This window comes from Peromyscus eremicus, chromosome 23, assembly GCF_949786415.1.
Source record: "Peromyscus eremicus chromosome 23, PerEre_H2_v1, whole genome shotgun sequence".
NCBI lineage: Eukaryota > Metazoa > Chordata > Mammalia > Rodentia > Cricetidae > Peromyscus > Peromyscus eremicus.
In genome coordinates, this window is record NC_081438.1 from 39,690,734 (window position 1) to 39,717,523 (window position 26,790).

The 26,790-nt window shown below is 47.5% G+C and overlaps 1 protein-coding gene and 1 pseudogene across 1 annotated transcript in view; one reads left to right on the forward strand and one right to left on the reverse strand.

The window, feature by feature from the left end:
* The window catches only part of B3glct (beta 3-glucosyltransferase), a 93,947-nt gene that overhangs the window by 9,479 nt on the left and 57,678 nt on the right, over positions 1-26,790 (forward strand). Inside the window, exons 2-4 of the mRNA XM_059248978.1 lie at positions 8,045-8,094; positions 14,252-14,291; positions 20,944-21,053. Coding sequence (XP_059104961.1) covers positions 8,045-8,094; positions 14,252-14,291; positions 20,944-21,053 — 200 coding nt within the window. The remainder of the gene's footprint in view (positions 1-8,044; positions 8,095-14,251; positions 14,292-20,943; positions 21,054-26,790) is intronic.
* LOC131897989 (large ribosomal subunit protein uL2-like) lies at positions 14,675-15,436 on the reverse strand (annotated as a pseudogene).

The following is a 26,790-nucleotide window of genomic DNA, read 5'->3' on the forward strand; positions in this document are numbered from 1 at the left end:
CCGAGTGAGCAGGCTCGTGGCTTCTGTCTTCTGGCACTAAGGCCCCAGCAGTGCTGGGCTCCCTGACTTCGTTCTGTGCGCTGTTCCATGCAGAGAGAGCTGCTTTTGGAATCGTGTACTTAATTTGTTCAGCGTCCAGGAGCTGGCTCACCTCATATCTGCTCACCCCGTGGCCGATTCTTCCTGCCCAGTCCTGAAGGTGGAGTCATGTGTTCTGTTGTTCTGCACAGCCTCCCTGGGCTCCCCTCGCTCCCCCATAGCCACCTGCATACCTGCCGCTCAGGCTGAGGCTTCTGTCCCTCTGCCTGACAGCCTGAGGTGCAGGCTTGCAGCTCCCCCATCCCATTTGAGGTCCAGCTACGTTCTTGCACCAGTAGCCTCCCAGCTGGCATGCGTGTGTCCGTTTTTATCCCCCAATACGTCGTTCAGTTCACTGTCTCAGAAGTCTATCTAGGAAACACAGCCCCATATTGCATTCCCTTCCTCAAGATGCTTTCGTGCCCAAGGGGGAAAAAACTAGGTTCTTAAGGAACCCCTTCATTATGTTCATCTACCCCGTAACTCCTGCCCTCCGTGTGTTCCCACCAGCAACTTCTCCTTCCCTGTCATTAACTCCCAGGTGTCCCTGCTCTGTCAGCTCTGCCCACCCCAATCATCCTCCCAGGTGTCTCCGCCTTGGCCACTCCCTTAAGCTAAGTGTCCCCTCCCCAGCTAACACTGACTCACCCCCCTCATGTGCTTCCACCTCAGTCACTCACACTCCAAGTTCCTAACCTGGGCATTCCCCTGCATAGGTGATTCCTCCCCGGTCACCAGGGGTCCCCAACATAGGTACTTCCTCCTGTCCATCACCCCGTCTCACAGTTTTGTTTCAGCTGTTGTTACCCCTTCCCTTAGGCATCCTGGCTCTTGTCACCCCCTCCCTCAGTTGTCCCTGCCCAGCTGCTCTCCTACACTTTATATCATCCCTTGATGTCCAAGCCCTAGGCATCCTGGCTTGTACCATGCAGTGTGGGAAGTGTGTTTCTAGGCCTCCTCGGTACCTCACTGCAAGCCCTCTCTGGGCATGGAGTCTAGTGGTGCCCAGAGCCAGCTCCAAGCCCCTTGACTGTTGACAGACTGGCTCCTCTGGGGGGCGGGGCCTCCATCTTCAGCATCACATGGTACTGGTACAGATTCTGGCAGACCGAGTTATTCTTGTCGGTTGAACAAATGGAAGTCTGAGCAAGTGAGGTCGAAGAAGGTGGCTGCTGACACCTGTGACATGTTGCACGACCCCCAAGGCCACCTCCGTCACTTGTGGGCGGGTTCTGTGTTGGCCCCAGTGTGGAGGGATAGGCCCTTCACCCTTTGGGTTGGCCGTCACTGGCTGGAGCGTCAACTGCTGGGGGTGACATGTCTGTCCAGGGAGGATGAGGAGGAGGAGGGCTGTGTGCCTGTGGCCTTGCTCTGGGCTGTGTCTGCTCAACTGTGGGTGTTGGCGTTTGCTTCTCTCCCCTCAGCTGAAGTGGGTTACCTTCAAAGCATTCATTAGAAAGGAGCAAATTGGCCTTGAGCTGTGGTCCTGGAGTGGAAGGCTCCCTCCTGGGACCTGCAGTGAAATTCAGAAGAGCATGGGGGAGGCAGGGCCAGCCCCTGGAGGCTGCCAAGGGAAAGGGAACCTTTGGTAAGTAGGTCACAGGAAAGCAAGCCAGCCCCAAGGCTTTCTTCCCACAGGGCCTGAGAAGAACACCCCCCCTCTCCCCCCATGTTGGTGATTGTATCAGATTTTATGCCGCCCTCCTGGCCTTTGGGCAGGACTTGCAACCACCTGACAGACAGATGGACAGTCTGCATTGTCTTGATCAGCAACATAACCTTCACAGTGGCCTGAGCTTTTTGTTTGTGTTGTTTCGGAGACCTTTAACTCATGACCCTCCTGCCTCCATCTCCTGAGCGCTGGGATTACAGGGGTGCACCAGCATGGTTAGCTTACCCGAGCCATTCTCTGTGCCACGCTGGGCCCTAAAGGCTTCACTGTCGTCTCCTCCGTCCTCAGCTCCTCCGGAGGTGGAGAGAGCTGGATGCAGAGCGTGTTTTCTGTGGTTTTCAGTTCTGTTTGGTTTTTCTGATAGATGTTTCCGGAAGGGTGGGAATTAGGAGGCACAAGTGTGTTGGCTGCATGGAGGCAGCGTCTTCCGTCCATCCGCAGGAACCAGGAAAGCCCGGGCATGCGTGCTGCACACACTGCAGTTAGCGCCTTCAGGCTTCGTCTAGCCCATATAACTGCATCCCGGGCTACTTGTGAAATCTCGGTTTATCTTTCTGTTACAGGTGTGCTCACACATTCGTTGGAGTGAATTATTTAAAGTTTTTGTGACAAGGGCCTGGTTTCTATTGCCTGCCCCGATTTGCACTTTAAATATAGTCCTCCATCTCAGTTCACCAGAATTCATGTTGAAAATAGAGAAGAGGGCCGGGCGGTGGTGGTGCACGCCTTTAATCCCAGAACTCGGGAGGCAGAGGCAGGTGGATCTCTGTGAGTTCGAGGCCAGCCTGGTCTACAAAGCGAGTTCCAGGAAAGGCGCAAAGCTACACAGAGAAACCCTGTCTCGGAAATAGAGAAGAGAAAATGACTCCTAAACAGCAGCTTGGCATGTAAAAGCATGGTTTACCTTGGAATATTTCTCCAGCTTCACATCAAGGCACTAACGCCAAATTTTCAGAAATGCTTTCCCGTGCCAAACCTAGAAATCAGCATGAAGTGAAGCAGTGAATATTGAGCCCCAGGTGGTCACTCCTGGGTGCCCCTTTGGCCGGGAGGATATGGACTGGTCAGGAAGAACCCTCCTCCCCTCTTCCCTCCCCTCCTTCTCCCTCTCCTGCTCCCCTCCCCGCCTCTGAAGTTGCCAGACCTTAATATTAAAATCAAAATGAAGTCAACCATGAACATTAGAAATACAGGACATCTCCTGTAGACGCGAAGCCGGGGCTTAAGGAACTTAAGGAACTCCGAGCAAATACAGCATATTCCACATGCAGTGCTCAAGCCTCGACATTTTACACTGTGAATTATTCAGCCTCTGTTTGTATTTATATTTCATATATTCTGCCTGCTCCTCTGATTAGCATACCCCAAATCTGCAGTGCGTCAAAATGCTGAAATTAAAACAACAACAACAACAACAGCAGAAAAGGAAATACAAAAGCAAACAGTGACCTGTCTCCTCCCACTTTGTGAAAATGAAAACCTTGGTTCTATTAATATCGAGACCTAATTTAAGACAAAAAATAGTTTAAGACTTTCACACTTTAGCTGTTGAGAGGGTTGTCTTTGCTTTGGTAATACGAAGTTAATATTTGTGAGAATGGCTGAAATAAATGGACAATTGTTTTTAAACCTTATTTACCCTGTTTTCTTACTCTTTTAACCCACTGACACCTCTCTTTCATCTTTCCCCAAGAAACCTGGGTTTTGTTGGGAGGGATTCTGCAAATGACTCATCACTTTATGCTTTGATTTATTATGTGCCTATAAAATACACTTGGTGCCTTCATGATTTTGTTAGTTCGATTTAGATTATAGAAAAATGTCAGGCTAAGAGGGGGCTGGGAAGCGATGGACGCACTCATGGTGTCGCTTTAAATATTACGTCATCTCTGCTGTGGGAAAAAGAGATTTTAGTTTCACAGTGGAGTGACGGAGATGATGACAGGCTTTTTATTTGTAAAGGATTTTTTTTTTTAAAAAAAGTCTAGATCTGTGTATTTCGGGATAGATAGAAGTCACATTAAGCCTTGTCTGCACGAAGGCTTGGTGTCCCCATCTCAGCAGGCGGGATCTGTGGGGCTCGCTTGGCTTATTGGTGGTATCTTCCTCGAGGAGCAGGTCTCCTTTAAACAGTGACACAGGCAAATATTAACTGCTTTTTTAAAGGCGAGGCTGTGCATTGGTGCCTCCTAGGACCAGTGCGGAAAAAGGGCCTTCCACAGTCTGCTCTCCCATCTCAAGTCACTGACACAACCCCACGAGTCCTAGCCCACCGGCTTTTGCAGACAAGTCAGATGAAAGAAAATTCCAGGCGTTAGATGATGCCACTGGACCTCTTACATGAGAATGTGACTTTATTTAATAACGGAGGAAATGATAACCAAGAGACCGTTGATTAGCTAGGTTAGAAATAAGAACTGATTGGAAGGAGTGTTTTCCTTCCAGTGCTGGGGATTGGGCTGAGTTGTGCATGTTAGACAAATGTTCTGCCGCTGAGCTATATCCTCAGCAAGCTGGATCTTTGAATGGAAAACTACATTGACTTTGCTAGTGGAATGTGAGGCCCATACTGCTCGCCACACAGCTGAAAACCCAGGAAACAGAAATTCACAGAGGGAAACAGGCTTGTTCAAAGCCCGTTCTAAAGGAGACAGAGGCAACTCTCAATCTCAGATGTCCGCCTCTAGGTGTTAAGCTTTTATGGGATTAAAGGGGGTTATGAACAGACAGTGGGCAAGAGAGCCCATGTGCTGGCCAGCGTCTTGTGTCTTCTGTCTTCTTTGGCAGGGCGAACCTCACCATGGACTGCTCTCTGTTCTGATCAGCCAGAACTTGAGGAACGGCTTTTCTTCCTTCCCTAAAAGGATTAGGAAGAGGGAAGGTAGAAGAAGAAGAGGAGCACTGGATTTCTTTTTAATTTTAAAGATTATTTTGTTTTATGTGTAGGAGTGTTTGCCTTCATGTATATATATGCTCCATGTGTGTGCAGTGTCTGCAGAGGCCAGAAGAGGGCATTGGATCCTCCTGGAAACTGGAGTTAGAGATGATTGTGAGCTGCCAAGTGGGTGCTGGGAATTCAGCCTGGGTCTCTGCAAGAACAGCCAGTGCTGAGCCATTTCTCCACCTCTCCTGCACTATCCACCCACCCATCCATCCATCCACCCATCTATCTACCTATCATCTATCTATCTATCTATCTATCTATCTATCTATCTATCTACCTATCATCTATCTATCTACCGATCATCTATCTTTCTATCTACCTACCTATCCATCCATCCATCCATCCATCCATCCATCCATCCAGGATCTCCCTATGTATCCCTGGCTGGCCTAGAACTCTCTGTATAGATCATATTGACCTTGATCTTGCAGAGATCTGCTCTTGAGTGCTGAGATTAAGGGTGTATGCCATCATACCCCCAGCAACGGATAGTTTTAAATGAACTGCTGGAGGCTGACCACAGTTTTTCTAGTCTGTAAGTTCTCAGCATGTTTAGTTCCTAGAGTCCTATGGTGCCAAGTGATGCTAACATGTGATCATGCCTGATGGTTGTTTGTTTCTTCAGTGATATTAGAGGTTAAACTCTAACCTTGTAGATGCAAAGCACATACCCCCCCCCCCACTCTGCTGTAATCCCAGCATCTACATTTACTAAATAATTCTGGTTTTGGTATCTCTTCTCCTTGAGGGTTTGATTAATTAAAATTTTAATTTTCTTTTAATTATGTATATGTACATTTAAAATATGTCTATGTGTGAGTTTGTGCACACGTGAGTGCAGGTGCCAGTGGGGACCAGAAGAGGGCGTCAGATCCCTTGAAGCTGGAGTGACAGGTGGTTGTGAGCGACCTGGCATGCATGCTGGGAACCATGTCCTCTTTAAGAACAGTAAATGCTCTTACCTGGTGACCCATCTCTCCAGTCTCAGAGTCTCTAGGGAGCAAATGAAATAACACAAACCCAAAATATTAAGTACCCAGAAATAGGATTTAAATGGTATTTGGGTTAAATTTCTGCTTTATTAACAATTTGGGCCTTGACTCACATACATGTGCATGCGTGTGTGTGTGTGTGTGTGTGTGTGTGTGTGTGTGTGTGTGTGTCTGGTGGCTTGAATAAAATGTCCCCTATAGTCTCAGGCATTTGGTCCCGTGTTGGTGGCGCTGTTTGAGAGGCTTAGGAGGTGTGGCCTTGCTGGAGGAAGTGTGTCACTGGAGGTGGGCTTCAGGAGTCTTCAGTCTCTCACCGTGTGAGTTCCTGTCTGCCCGTGGTTCATGACGTGAGTCCTCAGCATCCTGCTCCAGCCCCCGTGGGTGCTCATTCTCCATGCTGGACTCAACTCCGTCTGGAACCATAAGCCCCAAACAAACCCTTTTGTATGTTGCCGTGGTCATGGCATTTTATCAGAGCAAGAGGAGAATAACTAACACTGTGTGCCAGTATGTGCGTGGGAAGGTGCATGTATGTGTGTAAGCGTGAATAGTTCATATCGTGGTGAAAATAACTGGGAGTGGGCAATGATCTCTCTTCTACTGGATTAGATAGGCGCCGCCTGGTAAGGTAGCCTCTTACTACATACGTACATACATACATACACACACACACATGATTCCCAGCATGCATGTCAGGTGGCTCACAACCACCTGTCACTCCAGCTTCAAGGGATCTGACGCCCTCTTCTGGTCCCCACTGGCACCTGCACTCACGTGTGCACAAACCCACACTCAGACACAAACAGATACACATAATTAAAAGAAAATTAAATATTTTAATAATTAATTAATCAAGCCCTCAAGGAGAGGAGAGACCCAAACCAGAATCATTTAGTCGATGTAGATGCTGGGATTACAGCATCGTGGGGAGGCCCCACGGCCAACAATGAAGACATTCTCCCACTCAGTGTTACTGAGCTAGGTCGGCGTGCTGTTTGTTAGTCAATACGGTTATATTCCTGTCTGTGTGGAGTCTGTAATCAGAGCCCATTAGGAACGGTCCCCACATATGTATTTCCCGTTGGCGCTGAGTTCTGTATGAATGGTAGGGCTGGGTGGGGGACTGGGGCGGGTGTACCGAGTGCGCAGTCGCAGGACCGCGCTCACTGTCGTCCCTAATCCACATTCCACACACTGCGGCTCCCTTGGCTTGCGCTTCCGTTTCAACTCTGCCTTTTGAAATGTCATTCTGGAAATGGAAGCGATTAAACCGTGTTAGTCATTTACTTTTTAGTGTGACCGCGTCTTAGATTATTTCCTTTGAGCAAATGTTAACGGGTGGTGTGAGGCAGTGGATGTCTGGGGACGTGGTGGGGAGGGGATGGATTAGCTAGAGGGATCTGAGCGGTTGGGTTGTCTCCAGCTGGTACAGTGGCATTCCCCAAGGACCCTCCCACGATGCTTCCTAAGCTGCATTATTGTCTTGGTGTCCTAGAACACTCTATGCCGTGTGCCTGTCCTGGCACGGTGCCCACCTCCTCTGGGGATGCTGCCTGGAGGACCCGAACCCTGGGCCCTGCAATGCTCTTCTCTATCTCCTTAGGAGAGACTCATTATACAGTGAATGTTTGTTTTGTCCCTTACCCTGCCGGACTCTTCGGCTTTTAGCGTTTTGCTTCACATTTTCAGTGCTGTGTTATAGTGTTGTTGTTATTATTTTTAATGCTCAGCCTAAGTGTGCCTCTAAGGAGATCTTTGCCTTTTTATGACTTGAACTGAGAGCACTCAATCATTCTGAATGGAGGATGATTTTAATTCCTTCAGTCTCCTGCCCAGGAATTTCAGAAGGATTCTGCATGGTCTCCTTCTGGCTTGTGAACGGTAGCGCCTGCGATTCTAACCCCACAGCCCCAAACAACAAGCTCACCCCCAAAGACACTTCTGTTGCTTTGGCAGGGAAGATGGAGGTGAGAATTTGGACTACCAGCCCCTGCATCCTCAGGAATTTTCCTTTGCCAAGAAGGTATCTGAAGCAAGAATTTGAAGAAATATTTTTCCTACATTTTTTGGTTGTTTATAAAGATTTTAGTGGCTCTGCTGTTTTTTTTTTTTTTTTTTTTTTTTGTTTCCCTGCTTGGTAGCCCAGGATGCTTTACAGTGATGAGAAATTTCAGGTCTAAGATAAAGAAAACCTGTAATACTTGTTTGTAGCAATGAAGCTGTTAAGAAATGAGCAAAATGTATCTTGTTAAAATAAAATAGTCTTCCCCTCCCCTTATTATAAGCAGAATTGTTGAATGTGAGAACGAACCCAGACTGCTAATTTTAATGTAAACATGTTTCTCTTTTTCCTCCTAGCTTTTGCTTTGGTGTCTGAAGAGAGAAAAGAAAAGGTCAAGCCTTCCCAGGTACTTCCCTAGCCATCTAGTCTAAACACTTCCCGGACATTCTTTCAGATTTAATGAGAAATGTAAAGATTTTATCCTTAACAGTTAACATTCTTTTGCTGTTGTACAAATCGAGATATTGTTGAATATCTGTTTCTGTGTGTATATGTGTGTATATGGATACTTGTGTGAGTGTTGTGAGTGTGGAGCCAGAGGTCAGCCTTGTACGTTGTTCCTCGGGCTCAGTATGTGTGTGTGTGTGTGTGTGTGTGTAGTGTACTTGTGCAGTGTATGTGTGGGGGCATGTACATGTGTGTGTTTAGTTGTTTGCCCCAAACATGCATACGTGGAGGCCAGCAGAGGATGTTGGGTGTCCTGCTCTGTCATGGTCCACCTTATTCCTTTGAGGCGGGGTCTCTCCCTGAACCTGGGGCGACCTCAGCGATCCTTCTGTCTCTACCCTTGACAGCTCCCAGGTTACAGGTGTCAGACCCACACCTGCGTTTGTACATGGGTCCTGGGGATTCGAACTCAGGTCCCCAGGCTTGTGCAGCAAGCAAGCACTCTAACCACGGAGCCGCCTCCTTCAGCCCTGCCTTGCCTTCGATACAGGCTCCTTTCTTGGCCTGGGTCTTGCTGGTTAGGCCGGCCATGCCGGTCAGCCCCAGGAATCTGCCTGTCTCCGCTTCCCCAGCTCTGGGATGACAGCATGCACCACCGGACCTGGCTTTTTATGTGGGTGCTGATGGTTGGATTCAGGTCCCCATGCCTGCATGACAAGCCCTTTACCAGCTCAACTGTCTCTCTGGCTGTCAGTATGGATTCTGAAGCACTAACAGCAAGCTGTGAATACAGTTGATTGTTTTTGGTGTGTGTGGGCTCGTGTGTGTTGTATGCGTGCTCACTTGCATGTGTGTGCATGTGTGCGTGTGTTCCTCCGTCACTCCCCACCATAGAGACTGAGGCGAGGTCTCTCCCTGGACCCAGGACTCCCCTTTTCCGCTAGCCTGCCTAGTCAGCGTGCTCCAGGGGTGTTTGATCGTTTCCTCCCCACGCTGCACCCTGGCTTTTCTGGTCTCTGGTGGGGGGGTCTGTGCTCTACCAGCTCCCCGCTTGCACCCTGCCCGCCGAGCCATATGCTCAGCCCCAGAGTGTTTTGAAAACTCTGATTTAGTAGTTCAGACAGACCGACTAGTTTCAATCGTTTTAGGGGAAAAGGTTTTGATACCGAGAGATCTTTGGGAAGCCCTACTTGGGTATAGCTTTGTTTTGCCAAGTCTCAGGGTCTCCTGCCCTGGGCTTCATCTTCCAGTCTGTGAGAGGATGCTTGTCACAGGGGCGGGGAGAGTCCAAAACCTGATTACTGCTGCCTGGAAGATGGATCCATGTGGGAAGACATCCTGAGGACCAGATGAAGGACTCCACAGGTGACCAACTGCTGGATTCCTTGGACACTCAGAACCCGAAGCCAGGCTTGGGAGCTGGGCAGAGTGGGTCACACTTTTCCAAAATGTCTGAACCTCCATTTTTGATCATTGATGATGCTGGATAATTTTGTGTGTGTGTGTGTGTGTGTGTGTGTGTGTGTGTGTGTGTGTAAACCACTTGAGCTTTGCATGGGCTCAGTTTAACAGGTGAGCAAGAAACAATATTTAAAAACTGTGACTCATTTTGTTATGTTAATTAAGGCTCCATTGAGTCGACATTTCACTCCACAATTGGTATAAACTCTTTTGAATAGAATATTTCTTTGATCAACAGAGCATTATCTAACTGTGCTATGGGATCCCTCCAAAGGGGAAATGATGCTAATAATTTCTTATCATGTTAGGACTCTTTAGGGCTAGTAAAAGCATTTGAACACATTTTATTTAATTTGATCTTCTCAATGACTCTGGTATTGCTAAGCAAAAAAAATAGATATTCCCAGTTAAACAGAGGGAATTTGGCCTGAAAGCAATTATGTGATTTTACCAAGGACAAAGGATTATTAGAAGTTCAAGTTCGAATGTTCTGAGTCCTGTGTTTTCAGCCTGTGCTCCATTTTAATTATAACGTGTGTGTTTGGTAGGATTGAGGCTTTCTCATAAAGAGTTTAATGTGCTATGCAAGGGTTATTAGCAGAGAATTAAAATTTTTTTAATGAATTTAGAAATTATGCGTACTTAAAAATGATTTTTAAATTTTATTTCTATGTGTGTGAGTGTTTTGCCTATATGTATTTTCACCACATGTGTGCAAGTGCCCGTAGAGGCCAGAAGAGGGCATCAGATGCTCTGGAACTGGAGTTACAGGTGGTTATGAGGTGTCACGTGGGTGCTGGGAACTGAAGCCTGGTCCTCTGCAAGAGCAGCCGGTGCTCTTACCCCTGAGTCTCTCCTCCTAGCATTTTTATGCAAACAACTTGCAAGCATTCCGTTTTGAATTGTCACTGTTCAGACCTTGCAGCCCAGGTAGAGCCTGAGTTGGGAGCGGTGTGTGGGATGGACGCGCTAATAACTGATCTCTTTCTTGTCTGTCTAGTGGCTGATGTGCGGCCTTCATAGCGAGCGCGTTTTTTGATTAATATTGATAGTCAGTGGAAGAAACTTGTGGCATCAGAGATCATAAAAGAAGCCCTGCACTTTCTTCCTTGGAAAAGCCTTTTCATGAGGGGAGCGGAAGACAGGATTTTAAATGTCCTGTCAATTCCTCCATTTAGCCCACTTTTCTTTCTCGAAGGGGAAATTACTCAAGACTATTTTGGTTCTGTTTCAATCCACCCAACTCAGCCGCTCCTTGGGTATTTTATTTTTACAGTTTACAAATTGAGTTGTTGGAAAAAGCTAATCATTTCCCTGGCTTTTGTGTCAGCCAGTCTGAGCTGCAGGGCTTAACAGCAAATAAGAAGATATGGGATCCGGTTTGCTCTTCTCTGATGTCGCTGAGCTGGGTGGTGGAAAGTCCGGCGGGTGTCCAGGGCTGTTGTAGTGACGCTGTCTGGAACCCATGACTCTGGGTGGTTTTCATCTTCCACATTGTTGGAGGTGACCCTGGTTGTACATAATTGCGTGCTGTACTGATTGTTTTTCTAAAGACTTCCAGGCTGGTGCTGTGAGGAGGAAGGGACTGGGAAGACCCAGGCATTAGTCCTGGTTTTGTGGCCTGTGACTCGTGAGCCCTGGGAAATTGCTTCGTGTTTTCTGAGAGAAATGATGGTCTTGTTTGGAAAAGGGCAACATTAGACATGTCATCCTGTCCAGTGCTGTTGCTTCATCTAAACATTCTGTTTTCCCACGAACCACACAGCAGCAGCCAGTTCTGTGGCTTAATAAGAAGAGGCGGGCACCTCAGGCAGGGGACAGGGAGGGTCACGGTGGGAGCCAGTGGTGTCCTTGTGCCTGGCAAGGCTGAACTGAGAGTGGGAGGGGGTCTCCTGACCAGGTGTGGCCTCTTGATGTCTGCTGGTGTGCCAACCCGGCTTGGAACAACCCCTTCAGAGAAGGGGTTGAGCATCCCCGTCTTAGTAGACTCTCCCAAGTTAATTGTTTCATCAGGATTTCACGGTTGTTTACCTGGGGTCTGACAGAGCAGTGTCTGGCTGTGGCATCTTCTCTACTCAGTGGCCTTTCTACTCTGGAGGCAAGGGCAGTTTCATAAAATGCCGCCCATCAAGTCACATCCCTGTCTCCCGCTCTGTCTCTGCCTCATCTCACGGTCCCTTTGGCATTCTTGGAGGACATTCCTCTTTGTGGCTTTGCCTTAGCTATGATGCGGCTCCAAATCACGTTGGTCCAGGCTCACAACTGCATTTCTCATTTCAGCCTGTAAGGAAAGTCGGATATTGGTAGTGTCTGATTGCCATAATTACAGCGTAGAGCTGCCAAAAATGAAAAATGAGCAATTAGGAGGAAAGCCTCGTTCTAGTCTGAGGAGAAGGTGTTGGAAGTGGCAGGTTGAGCTGTTGACACTGAGCTTTGTCAGAGAAGTTGTGAATCTCCAGTGAGTTACTCAGGGTCAGAACAAGTTGTCTCTGTGCCTGTGTATAGATTTGTATGACCAGGGCTCACCAGCCCTGAGGCACCCTTTCGTGCCCAAGAGGTCTAGTGACTGTGTGTGTTACTATAACAAAGTGCCTGAGACTGGGTGATTTATAGAGAACTGGCATTTATTTCTTTTAGTTCTAGAGGCTGGGGAGTCTAAGGTATAGGAGTGGAGGCCTTTTGTGCTTGAGTCATTCCATAGCAGAAAGCAGAGAAGGGCAAGGAGTATGTGCCAGAGGAAGAGAGGGCTGGACTTGAATTTATAACAGATCCACACTGCATAGTGAACTCACACCCACAATAGCACTGTACATACATTACCTCATGAAGGTTCCATCTCAACACTGTAGAGTTGGGGGATGATTCCCTCCCCTCCCCTCCCTGCCCCTCCCTGCCTGACTCCCTCCCTCTCTCCTTCCTTCCTTCCCTCCTTCCTTCCTTCCTTTCTTTCTTGTGTATGAGTGTTGTCTGTCTTGTGTATGTGTGCTCTGTGCTTGCAGTATGCATGACGTCCAGAAGAGGACATCAGGTCTCTTGAAACTGGAGTTACAGATGGTTATAAGCTGCCATGTGGGTGCTGGGAACAGAATCTAGATCCTCTGCAAGAACAGCAAATGCTCTTAATAACTAGGTCATCTCTCTAGACTCTAGGATGGCCTTTTCTCCCCCCTCGCCCCCAAACGAGGTTTCTCTGTGTAGCCCTGGCTGTCCTGGAGCTCACTCTGTAGACCAGGCTGTCTTTGAACTCAGAGATCTGCCTGCCTCTGCCTCCCGAGTGCTGGGACTAAAGCTTGTGTGCCACCACGCCTGGCTTGGGATGGCATTTTCAACACATGTTTTGAGAGACACATTCAAGCCATAGCAGTGGCCATCATCTGTCCTCCTCTAAGGCTCTTTGTGGGAACCTTAGGGGTGCTTCTCAGGCAAGAAAGACTGTGTTAACATTCCTTTTAAAAATGATTTACTTATTTTTATTTTATATGTATTGATATTTTGCCTGGATGTATATCTATGTGAGAATGTCAAATCTCCTGGAGCTAGTGTTACAGACAGTTATGAGCTGCCACATGGGTGCTGGGAATTGAACCCGGGTCCTCTGGAAGAGCTGCCAGTGCTCTTAACTGCTGATCGATCTCTCCAGCCCATGTGTTAACATTCTTTATAACATTGTGTCTTAGTTACTTTTCTGTTGTGATGACAAAACACCATGATCAAGGCAACTTACGAAGGAAAGCATTTAATTTGGGGCTCACGGTTCCAGAGTCCATGACCATCATTGTGGGTACACAGCAGCAGCCAGGCTGGCGTGGTGGTGGACGAGTAGCTGAGAGCCTACATCTGATCCACCAGCACCAGTCAGAGAGACACTAGGAAGGAGTTTTGAAACCTCGAAGTCCATCCACAGTGACACACTTCTTCCAACAAGGCCACATCTCATGATCCTTCCCAGCAGTTCCACCAGCTGGTGACCAAGCTTTCAAATCTATGAGCCTGTGGGGACCATTCTCTTTCAAACCACTGCACATTATGTCTGAGCTCAGTAAAGACAATAGCTGGGAGATCTTTCATCCTGAGGAGAGCACTGCCAGCATTTGGACTATGTCTGGCATTCTTACAGTGTTTTAGAGTTGACAAGGTCTTTAGAATTAACTTCTCCCCAAATGCCATTTTATACAGGAGGAATAAGCTTTTAACCCAAATAAATGACTTGCCTAAGATCACATACAGAGGACATAGCCTAAGCTGGAGAGATGGCTCAGGGGTTAAGAGCACTGGCTGCTCTTGCAGAGGACCTGGCTTTAATTCCCAGCACCTACATGGTAGCTCACAACCATCTGTAACTCCAGTTCTAGGGGATCCGACGCCCTCTTCTGGTCTCAGTGGGTACTGCACACACATGGTGCACATACATGCAAGCAAACACTCATGCACATAAAATAGGCACAACCTTGTTGCAGAACTTCTGGAGCAATGCAGATGCTCATGGTTTCTGCTTTGCCCTCTTCCGTTCTAGCCTCCTTACTTTAGGGAAGCATTTAGCCCCATCCTCAAGTCCTGGCACCACGTGTTAGCCCAGATGATTTGTCTTTATTCACGGTGTTGCTAGTTCAGTTAAATGATAGAATTCATCTTTGTCTCTTTCATTTTAAATACAGGATTTGGAGCAGAGTAGTCTACCAAGGAAACATGGCGTAGGTAAGCAATGCACTTGTATTATTTTTACATATGTGTGGTGTGGTGAGTGTGTATATGTATATTTGCATGTGTATGGGTACACGTGTGTGCAAATGTGTAGGCATGTGTGTGTGCCTATGATAGAGGCCATCCTGTGTCTTTCTCATTTGCTCTTCATTTTATGTACTAAAGCAGAGTCTCTCCCTGAACTGCTAGCTCACCAATTTGGTAAGCCTCGTTGTCATGGGCTATCTTGCCGCAGGCTTTTCTGTCTGCCCGATGAGTCTGGTTTTTATGTAGGTTCTGGGGATCCAAACTCAAGGCCCTGTGCTGTGCGGACAGCCCTTAATCCACAGATTTTTTTTTTTATTAGCCAAAGGACATACTTTATTAGCTCCTGGGTTCTAGTTCTCTGTCTCCTGTACAGTTTTGGTTCCCTGTAGTATCCAGTCTGGTGGGCAGCAGTGAGACCCACTTTGCAAGCAGCAGGAACATCTCTTCAGATAGTGGAGGGTTTGCCAATGTGCTGGAGGTTACCACCTCCAAAGGGCGCTCCACAGGATTCCTGGCCACATCCTGTGCACGCGGCCAGCGGTTCCTCTTGGCGTTGTGCTTGTGGTAGGCACGGCCAGCCTTTAAGGTGGGTCTGTCAGCTCTGCCCCGACCACCCATCACACCGACGACAGCGCTGTTGGCCGAGGGAATGACCGTGGACCCTGATGGCGGCTTCACTTGGATCTTCCTGGTCTCCAGGCTGTGGGAGATGATGTAGCATAGTTCCTGGTGGCTCATGCCAGCTTGCCCCTGTCCCCAGGCTTGTCCTCCAGACGACACACGATGGGTACCCTCAGGCTTGGTGCCCACGGGCAAAACTTGGCTGATATTCAGCTGAGCCTTCCTGCTGCAGTTCACAAAATGTCCAGTGTGGATTCCTTTCGCAGCGATGAGCAGCTCAGTCCACTTCATAAATCGGTAGGGATCGCGAAAGACCACTTTCAGGCAGGGAGCACTGTGACAGCCAGGGTCGTGAATGATATCCTTTATAATGCCCTTAATATAGCCGCGCCACTCAGCGAAGTCCACAGCATGCAGGCGCACGGCGTGCTTTCATGTGCGCGGAACACAGAACCAGTGTCTTTCCGCTGTCTTCGGATCATGTGACCCATGGCGGTCTGCCAGCAAGCACAACTGAAAAGAGGGATTTAAAAAAAATTTTTTTTAAAGATATGGGCTCACTATGTAGTTCTGGCTGACTTTGAACTCACGAAGATACAGCTGTTTCTGTGTCCTGAGTGCAAGGATTGAAAGTGTGCGCCACCATCCCCATCCCCAGCAAGGAATGTTTAAAACTTGTGTTTACTGTAAATTATAGTCTAGCGAAGTTAATTTTCCTTTTTGATAGCACTTATGAGGTATATTTTGTTGTTTGTGGCTAGCCTGAAGCTTGTCATCATGAAGACCTAGGGAGAGCATAGGAGAGCCATTTTCAGAGCGGCATATGGCTTCTGATACGAGTGAAGTACTTACTGTGGCATCCATTTATTGCTCACTCCTGGAGGAGAGACCCTGTCGATCATTGCGAGCTCTGAACATGTTTGCTGAAGGCCAGCTGTAGTGAGTTTAGAGAAACAGCAGCCACAATGTACAGGAAAGAGGGGACTCACCTCTCACAGCTCTGTCCCCCCACCCCGGGCAGCCGAGAGTCAGGTGGCTGGGTGGCATGGCTATGGAGATCAGCTCTGGGCTCTGGCCTCAGCCCGAGTGTGACTCACTCGAGGGAACACTCAAGTCAGATGCAGAAAACATTTCTTACTTCAGATGTATAGAACGGCAGGAATGTAAGCATGTACGCCCTTTCCAGCAACAGACTAGATTAATCTGGGGTGGGTTGGGGCCAAGGAGCATGTCAGTCGCCTGCCATTCATTATCCAACATTCCTTTTCCCTTCAGCCCCACCACCCAGACCCAGATAACTCTACCAAATGGATCCTGTCCCCAGGACAGTGTCTCTAGTCCCCTTTTCAGAAAGACCTTGATGCCTTAGGATTTACTTGGCTCCTGGTACCATTTCCAGCTTGAAGACAGTTAGTCCATGGTCCAAGCATCTAACCCCATGTATAAATCCCTCATGACCTGGCTTGGCTGAGCCAGCCTACCCTCTAACTTCATCACCTGGGCGCCATAAATCTTTTTGCAGACTCCTGCGGGCATGGGGATGCTCCAGAGCCTACCGTGGGCTCTCTATGGTAACCCCACTTCTTCCTCTGCTCCTGTCCTCCTGGAAGTGTGCACAAAGCTGCAGCCCTTCCTGAGAAACTCAGCAGATCCTCTGTGGCCCGGCCCCACTGCCCGCCCCGCTCCCACAGCACCCCGTGATTGACTCTATCCAGTTTGGTGTTTCCAGGCCCAGGCACTGGACTGGGCTCCAATGCCTCTGCACTGCTCCTGTGTTTCTGACTCTGAGCAGGTGACCGACGATGTTTGCAGACCCAGTGTGTAGTGTACCTGATTGTAGTCCACAGAAAAGGAAGGGCCAGTCTGATCTCAGCTATGTGAAAAAGTGAAGGACGAACACGACTCACGCGACGAAGATGCCTGAAAGGGGAAGAATTGGCTTTTGTTTTTCTAGAATAGCATTCTCCCTGCACGGAGGATCTGTTGTCTTTGTGAGAAGAACAGTGGGAGCTTTGCCGCATCGGCAGAGGCAGCAGGTCTTGCTTACGGTGGCGAGCATAGGATTAGCCTTTTGACAGGTGGATTGCTGTAGTGCAGAATTTATTAGGAAATAATCTGGATTTATGAGATGCTGTAAGGATTACTGCAAAGAATGCCTGCATATCCACCACCCAGGTTAAGAAGTAAATATTACTGAGAGAGCCGAAAGCTTAAGTCCTTATCCTCAGTTACGTGTATCACTCGTGGAGTCTTTGACACTTTTAAGTGACATACACATAGTGTGTATACTGGGGAGTTTTTATTTTAAATTTTACACAAACCAGAGATACCCAGAGAGAGGAAGGATCAGTTGAAGAATGGCTGTCATCATCTCGGCTCATGGGCATGTCTGTGGGGCATTTTCTTGACCCCTAACTGATGGAGGAGGGTCTTGCCCACCGTGGGCAGTGCCATGCCAAGGCAGGTGGGCCTGGGCTGTACATGAAACCGCCCTGAACAAGCCAGAGAGAGCAAGCCACTAAGCAGCGTCCCTCCATGGTCTCTCCATCAGTTCCTGCCTCCAGGTTCCTGCCTTGGCGTCCCTGGGTGGTGATGTAACCTGTAAGCCAAATTAACCCTTTCCTCCACAAGCTGTTTTTATCACAGCAGTGGAGTAAATTAGAACAGTTAGCTACTTGATGTATATTTCAGCTTATATTTTGCAAATTACTGATTTATACAGTTTTTTCTTTCTTTTTTTGTATCTTGGTGGTATTACAGCATTCTCCCTATGAGATTTATCTAGAGTGTCTGGATTTATACATGTTGTCATAGTTACTGTTTTCATTAATTAGTAATAGTTAGCCCATGCTAATCAATTTTTATTGCTGTATAGTATTCTGATTTATATATATTGCTGGTAGATAGTCAGGTTGCTTCCATTTTTTTTTCTTTCCACATGCTTTCTTAAGGCTGACTGAAAGGATCACTAAGAAAAATACACCTTCAATTTAATTAAAATTTGAAAGCAAATCCCCCAAGCTTATTTATTCCATTCCCCTTTTTTATTATTTGAAGATTATTTATTTTATGTGCATGAGTGTTTTGCTTGCATGTATGTCTGTGCACCATGTGTGTTTAGTACCTACCGAGGCCAGAAGAGGGGTCAAATCCCTCAGAACTAGAGTTATTGATGTTTTTGAGCTCTATGTGGGTGCTGAGAAATGAACCCAGGTCCTGTGCAAGAGTAACAAGTGCTCTTAACCACTGAGCCATCTCTCCAGCCCCTATTCCATGCTTAATAAAAAGCCATCTTTACAACTTGGCTCTGGTAGGTTAGTTTATATCGGTTGTTCTCAACCTGTGGGTCACGACCCCTTTGGGCAAATGACCCTTCATGGGGGTCTCATAGCAGATATCCCTCATATCAGATATTTACATAACAATTCATAACAGTAGCAGAATTACAGTTATGAAGTAGCAAGGAAATAATTTTGTGGTTGTGGGTCAACCTTTGTAAAAGGTTACAGCATTAGGAAGGTTGAGAACCACTGGTTTGTATTACTGCTTCAGGTGGAACAGATCACAGATAATGTTTTGCCTGAGATGGAAGACTCCCCTTGTAAACCTTACCCCTGCGCCCAATGTATGCAGCCCGGAAGCCAGCTTAAAATAGAGGATATCCGTGAAATGTTCCTGTTCATACAGGCAAGGGAAGGAGATAGGCCATATCCAGTAGGTTGCCCAGAATTTCCTTTTAAAGTTTTTATTGAGTTTTATTTAACCAAAGAGTATTTCTGATAATTTTTAGGACCTAGATGGCTCACTGTGGAGCGATCAGTTGTGTGAGTGTTTGGACAAGTGAGTAAATGAATGGAGCACTAGAACCAAATGGAACGATAAAACGTAACAGGATACAGTTCAAGTCACATTGGCATCCTTGAGCTGAAGTGTTAAAGATGGAGCCTCTGGTGGGAGGAAGGTCCTCATATCAATTTGCTGTAGACCTGGCTGGAGGCCACCAATGACGTCTCACTGTACCTTGAGCTGTTGTCTTGGCTCTGCTTCTTTATTACAAGTTCAAGATCTGAGGCAGGCTGATGTGCTTCTCTGAGACGTGACCTGGGCAGCAGCCACACCGGTCTGGGGGGTTTCCCCCAGAGAGTTGGGGGCTTGCTCCTCACTCACTGTTGTGGAAGGCTGGCTGTATTGAGGGTCCTGCCGTCAGCGTGCCCCAAGGCATGGTCTTCTCTGCGAGGCTTGCTACCAGCCCCTGCTTCTGTGGGATAGCTGTGGCTGGTTTCCTGGAGATAACACCCAATCCTGGCTAGGTGCCTGGCGAACTGGGGTAGGGATTATTGCATTGCTTATTTGAAAATCCTTGTGACCTTATGGGGCGCGGACAGCCACTTTTAAGTATGGCTGTAAAAGGTCATCCAGAACATTCTGGAAATACTGCATATGAGTTTGCTAAGGCTGCTGTAGTTTAGATATGACGCGGTCTCTCCAAAACTATATGTTGAAGGCTTGGTCACCAGCCCACGGCACCATCAGGAAATGATGACGCTTTGAAGAGGGGAGAAGCTGGGTGACTGGGGCCAGGTCCTTGAAGGGGATACTGGGATCCAGGCTTCTTCCTGCCTTTCTTTGTTTTCTAGGCTTCAGTGAGGTGAATAGGCCCTGTTTGTCCCTTTTGTGCCCCTGTGACCACAGTCCCTGGCAGAAACAGTTTATAGGAGGGAAAGTTTATCTGGGCTCCCGATTTCAGAGCAGTTCAGTCAGACAGGTGGGGGAGTTCTTAGTGGTGGGACTATGTAGCGTCTCCCCAGATCATAGCCAATCAGGAAGCAGAATGTGAGCCAGGAGGCAGTGACCTACTCTGCAGGCAGACTCAACATGATGGTTAAGGTTCCACAGCCTCTCACAATAGCAGCGGCAGCTGTGACCAAGCTTTCCGAATGAGCCTGTGAGGGACATTTCAAATTTGAACCACAGTGGGCACCATGCACCACACATTCCCTTCCATGACACACTGTGCCGGGGTCCTGAAAACAATGAGGCCGAGCTGCCATGTGTGGGGACCACCAAAACTTAAGCCAAAGGAAACTTTCGCTTCCTATAAATAGATTGTGTTGGTCTTATGTAACAAAATGGTTTGTTTTGTCAGAAGTTTGGAGGCTAAAAGCTATGGTGAAGCTGTCTGTAGGGTTGGCTCCTGAGGGCTATGGGGGAAGACCTTCTCCAGGCTCTTTCTTGGCTTACACTGTGTTTTCACACCATCTTTACAATGTGGGTTGGAGTGTCCAGTTCCCCTCCTCTAAGGACAGTAGTCATACTGGGTTAGGAGCCTCTGTAATGACCTCACTTTAGCCTGATGACTCTGGAAGACCCAACTCCAAACAGGATCGTGTTCTGAGGACCAGAACTCAGCATATGCCCTTTGGAGGGGGCACAGTTCACCCCATAGCACAGCGTAGGGTTACGTTGGGACCTTTGGGAAGTCACTGGGCCGTTTGGCAGGTTTGTTTTGCAGACGCAGGGGGAAAGGTAGTTTGTTCCCTAAGGCGTGGTGTAGTATGGTAAGCTTGTTTGCTTGGCACTTCTAGGAAGGAATTTTTGGATGTTGCTTTAAAGGTAGAGAAGATAGTGGTTCTAGAGTTATATAAATAAAAATTTCTGGGATTGGTGAAGTGACTCAATGGTTAAGACCACTGGCTGCTCTTGCAGAAGACCTGGGTTCAGTTCTCAGCACCCACATGGCAGCTCACAGCTGCTGTAATTCCAGTTCCAGGAGATCTGACGCCCCCTTCTGGCCTCCACAGGCATTGCATGCATGTGGTGCACATACACACATGCAGGCGAACACTTCTACACACACAATTTTTAAAAGTGTACCATTTCCCCTTCAGAGCTTGGTGCTTGAATGTTTGCCTTAAAACTGCTCGTATTCTTACGTTCATTTTAATCACTGTCAAAAAAAAAAAAAACAACTTGGAAACTTTTTGTTTGTTTGTTTTAGACTTAAAAGAAATTGTGTTTGTCATCCAGAGTCAAAGTAATTCTTTTCATGCCAAGAGGGCGGAAGAGCTGAGAAGGGACATCTTAAAGCAGGCAGCAAATCTGACACAGGTATGTGGAGAAGACTCGGGGTGGCTAGGGGTCATTGTGTATGTACTGAGATATTTATGTTTCCCCGAATCTGTAGAAAATCAATTTTATGTAGGTGAGAATAACTCTCTGGACTCATCGTACTAATTTAATATTGAATATTGCTGAAAACGTTCTCTCATAGTATGTGTATGTTTAATTACAGGAGTTACATAATTTTGTAGGAGTACCATGGCTTTGTCATGACAGAATAAAATGGGAGAAATAACGTTTTAAAAGAACTAGAGCTAATTAACATGCAAACTCTTGGCAACAAGTTCTAAGGCAATTTTCATGTTGAAATAACATTTTCATTAATCTTACTGTAGCGCCCTCTCTATGAGGCTCTTCCTGTGTTTTTCTTTTTTAATTGGATGTTATTAATTGAATCTTTGATCTGACTTATAGTGTAATATCCCAGGATTATGGAGAGAAAAATATGCACACAGCTACATTTTAATGGCATTTGAAAGAGGTGTGAACTGAATCTCAGGCTGTTCTGAATAATGTAGGTGGTTTGAACAGGCTCCGCCTTCTCGTAGGTCATTCCCTTTAATTGGTGAGGGCATAGTGCAAGCCTCCTAGTGGGTATCTCAAGCCACAGAGGGACCCGGATTCTATTTGCTGTGTTCCTCCCTGGCACACCTGTATTACCTAGATAAAATTAATTTATAAACTAAGCACGATAGGAGATTAGTGGTATCTAAAAGCAGAGTAATTAGAACAGTGTATTGTAATGGAGCTGTTAGCACATTACCATGATGCCTTGGACAGCACCAGGGGGCGCTTGAATGGTAGAGGTCAGCTCTGTGTCTGACATGACTGGTCGTCACCAGTGGGCGAGTATAAACTGAGGCTGTGCTGGACACAGGCCTGTTGGGTGTCCTGGCAGGGCATTGAGACGGCACGATATTTTACCGGATGTCTCAGAATAGCACGTAGTTTTAAGGATGAGAGTTACGTATGATGTGTTCCACGGTTTTTCAATTGCAGTTGACTTGAGACTGAAGATAAGGAAGGGGGTCTGCTGTCCTGTCTGTGGACGCTTTCTTCTTTTCCTCTCTCCCCTGCCTCCTTCTCCATTTCCTCCTCCTCCCCTTCTTCTTCCTTCTCCCTTTTACTCTCTTCCTTCTTCTTCTTCTCTTCCTCTTTCTATTTCTTTTCCTTCTTCCTCCTTTGAGACAGGGTCTCACTATGTAGCCCTGACTGGCTTGGAACTTGTTATATAGATCAGGCTGGCCTTGAACTCACAGAGCTCTGCGTGCCTCTGCCTCCTGGGTGCTGGAATTAAAGGCGTGCATCAACATGGCTGGCAGACATTTTCTTCTTTAAGAAGCCCAGAAACACGGACACACAGCCGTGCGCGCGCGCGCACACACACACACACACACACACACACACACAGACACACACAGACACACAGACGCACACACACAGACACAGACAGACACACACACACACACACACACACACACACACACACACACCCCTCCAAGTCCCTCTCTCTGCATCGGTTGCCTTGGCCCTCAAGACCGCCCATCTGTACTCTCCCTTGCTTATCCTCTCTGTTCCACTCGAGGTGCTGATGAGAGGCGGTGTGGGGAGCCACAGGGAGGAGAAGGAACACTTTCGGGTTCAGGCAACCGTGAACTGAGTAAACTCCCCCAGTGAGAGAGACCTTGTGTAGTTAGTGATGACCTCAGACACAACGAGACTGGATCACTTACTCCCCTGGGAACCGTGGGCACACTTTTCCTTGTGCCCTGCTCTCAGAAATACCTTCCATCTCTCAGAAGCAGTGTTTATATGATATCTCGCTATTTAAATGGTGCTATAGTTCTTGTCAATAATATGGATGATACCCTGCGCCAACTAAGCCTAGGTGATTGAATTCACTCCATATTTTCTCTTCTGTATGGTCACTCCCACCCTTTTGTTCTTTCTCATGTGTGTGTGTGTGTGTGTGTGTGTGTGTGTGTGTGTGTATGTGTGTGTATGTGTGTGTGCGCATGTGCACCTGACAGTCTCCCTGGCACTTCATGGTGAGTAGTGCTCCTGGGACTTGGCTCATAGTGATGATGAGACCTCTGGGTACCTGTTGATGGGAAGCAATAGAAATTATAAAGTGTTCCTTTTTTATATATAAGAGAAATGATGCATATATATACATATGGGACTGGCTGTGCCTGTTTCCTTTGGGGCTTTGGTTACTGGATACTTAACACTGATTCTAGGCTCTGGGGGAGGGTGGCTTGAGGCTCCCACCGAAGCCGGACCCATCAGTTGTGATTGGGAATGGAGAACGTGCCCCTCAGTGTCTCCTGTGGTTTGGTTTGGTGTCTGGGGATTAGCATCAGCTTCCTTCACACTCGACAGGTACGAATGAGCTCTACGCTGAGCTTCACTCCCAGCTCCTCCCGAGAGAGGGGGTGGATCCAGAACAGTGGTGACCGTCAACAGTTCCTGTGTGTGTGCACGAGCATGTGTGCGTGTGTGTGTGTGTGTGTGTGTGTGCGTGTGTGTATACATGTGTGTATGTTTGTGTGTATGTGTATATACATATGTGTGTATATATATATATACATGTGTGTATATATGTGTGTGCATATAAACAGGTGTGTGTATATGTGTGCATGCATGCACACTGGGGCCTGTGCATGTGTGTAGGCCAGCAGACAACCTTGGTGTAGTTCTTAAGCAAGCCATCCCCCACTTCCCTCACTCACTCACTCATCCTTTCCTTCCTTCCTTCCTTCCTTCCTTCCTTCCTTCCTTCCTTCCTTCCTTCCTTCCTTTCCCTTCCCTTCCCTTCCCTTCCCTTCCCTCCCCTCCCCTCTTCTTTCTTTCTTTCTTTCTTTCTTTCTTTCTTTCTTTCTTTCTTTCTTTCCTTCCATCCTTCAGCAGGATCTCCCACTGGCCTGGAACTTACTCAGCAGTCCCAGGAAGGCTAAACTGGCTGCCGTTAGCCTCAGGATCCACTCATTGGTGGCTTTCCTCGGGCTGGGGTTTCAGAGGCAGCCTGCCGCGCATGCCCAGCTTTGACTTGGGTGCTCTGGATCTGAAGTCAGGTCCTGGTGCTTGAATAACAAGCACTTTTAGGCTGGGCGGTGGTGGTGCACACCTTTAATCCCAGCACTCGGGAGGCAGAGCCAGGCGGATCTCTGTGAGTTCGAGGCCGGCCTGGGCTACCAAGTGAGTTCCAGGAAAGGCGCAAAGCTACACAGAGAAACCCTGTCTCGAAAAACCAAAAAAAAAAAAAAAAAAAACAAACAAAAAAACAAAAAACAAAAACAAAAAAAAACAAAACAAAAACAAAAACAAAAACAAAAAAACCAAGCACTTTTATACAACTCCAGCTCCGGGGGGGATCTGAGGCCATCTTCTGGCCCCTGAGGGTAACTGCACTTGTGTGCACATAATCCACATATGTGCACACACTGGTGTAGTGGTGGGAAGAGCTGCCTTCTGAGCCCTGAGATGACAAGCAGCTGCCACCAGGCCTGGATTCTCTGCACCGCCTTGGCCCACAGCTGCCAGTCCTGGCCCCACGTCTGTATCACGTACAAACCCGTTGTGTCTTCCGATGTGTGCGCTCTGACTTGCTACCTGTTTGACGTCCTCTTCCACAGATTTTGAAAGCAGAGAACAGGCTGAATCCCGTCAACTTTTGATTACTCAGAACCAGGCTGTGTTTGTGTGGCTCCCCCTGGCTCCCCCAAATTCATTCTCTTCTCTGAGTTACTTTCTTTTCTGTTGTAATAGATGTTTCTTTTCTTTTAAAAAGATTTTAAAAAGATTCATTTATTTTGCTTTATGTGTATGAGTATTTTTTGTCTGTGTGTCTGTGCATCAGATGTACATGGTGAAGAGGCCGGAAGAGGGCATCAGATGCCCTGAACTGGAGTCACAGACAGTTGTGGGCTGCCATGTGGGTGCTGGGAACCGAACCTAGGTCCTCTGCAAGAGCAGCCAGTGCACTTAATGGCTGACCCACCTCTCCAGCCCACAGTGAGTATCTCAAGGGCACAGTTCAGTCACATCAGGTATATTCCTGTTGGCAGTACATCTCCAGAGCCCCTTTATCCCATAAAACCAATACTGTGTACCTCTAAACATCTCCCTGCCCCCTCACTTTCCTGTAGCCCTCAGTAACTTTCATTTAACTTCCAGTCTCTCAATCCGACTGCTGTGGACGTCCTAGACGGGAGAGGGAAGTCTTGGAGTAATCGTCCTTGGGGACTCGCTTGTTTCATTTCATCGTGTTTTTAAGGTTCCTTTGTTCAAAAAGAATGGCTGGGAGCTGGAGAGTTGGCTCAGTGGTTAAGAGCACTGGCTGCTCTTTCAGAGGACCTGGGTTTGGTTTCCAGCACCCAGACAGAGGCTCACAACCATCTGTAACTCCAGTCCCAGGGGATCTGACACCTACTTCTGGCCTCTGTGGGCACCACATGTATGTGATTCATAGATACACAGGCAGGAAAAGCACACATATACATAAAAATAAAATGAAGAAAAAAGTGGCTGTTAGTACTTTTGTTCAGGCTAGTGACCTCAGTCCAGTGTGATGGAAACTTTCATCTGTAGATAACCTTGTTGCTCCTGTTCTGACTGGCATCCCACCAAGGCCTCTTCATGGCACCTCTTGTCCTGGTGTCTGTCTGTCGTATGTTCAGATACCAGAGCAAGGCAGGACCCACCTCTACTTTTCTTGTATGCACCCTCTACCCCGTACCTACTGGAGTGCCAAATACAGTATTAGAGACAGTGTTTCTATTGATGTATTGTCTCAACTTTTGGAAGCAGCTCCGTTTGTCCCAGGCGGTTGTCTCGTTACATCCTCAGTGAGATAGGACACTGGCTGCCACTAGGTGGCGATATTGGTTTTACATGTAAAAAGATGTAGTTAAGTAATGCCATTAAGTGGGGTGGGGCGGTGTTTAATTTTCGTGATTGTAAATAGAGTCTAAAGTGATAAAGAGACCCCCCTTCTGATTATAAGATCAACTGTTACTGTTACCCTGACATTACATCCCCGGGTGGAGCTCAGCTAGGAGGGCTAAGTAGAGAGGCCGGATCTGTAGCGCTCAGACTTAATTTGCTGAGGAGCGTTGGAGTGCGCTGTTTGCCTTAGGCAGGTTCAGATGTGGATTAACAAGGCTTTTGTCAGTCAAAAGATTGCAGAATTTGTAGCTATGCTTAGTTCTGGATCTTTCCCTCTTTATGTAGCTTTCTATCTCTCATATGGGATTAAAGCTTTGGTTTAATTCCACGAATGGCATTTCAGAGGTTTAAAAATAGTTGACAGCTAGTCCTGGGTCTGTAGGCAGTTCTTGGGGTGGGTGGGGGGCAGCGATGAGATGCTTTGCCTTGGGACTCTGTGAGCACTTGAGAAAGGTCATTTTCTGAGAATTAATTGCTGAGCTGTGCCAACAGAGCGAGGAAACGTCGCCTTATAAAGCAGGAGCGCTCCCTAGTTGAAATCAAACTGGAAACTGTTTCAGGGAATTGGCATACTTTTGGGGAAGTGTTGACAGCTTAGCCTGCCTCAGAGCTGTGATGGGGAAATGGGAAAAGCTGTCAGTCTTGCCGGGACAGTGGTGGGCGCATGCAAGGGCCGCAAATAAGGGGGCCCCCGTGTGCGACGGTGTGCGCGGGACTGTGATGAGTGGGTGAGGGGTGCTCTCCCAGGACCTGAGCAGGAAGCCTTTAGCTTACAATA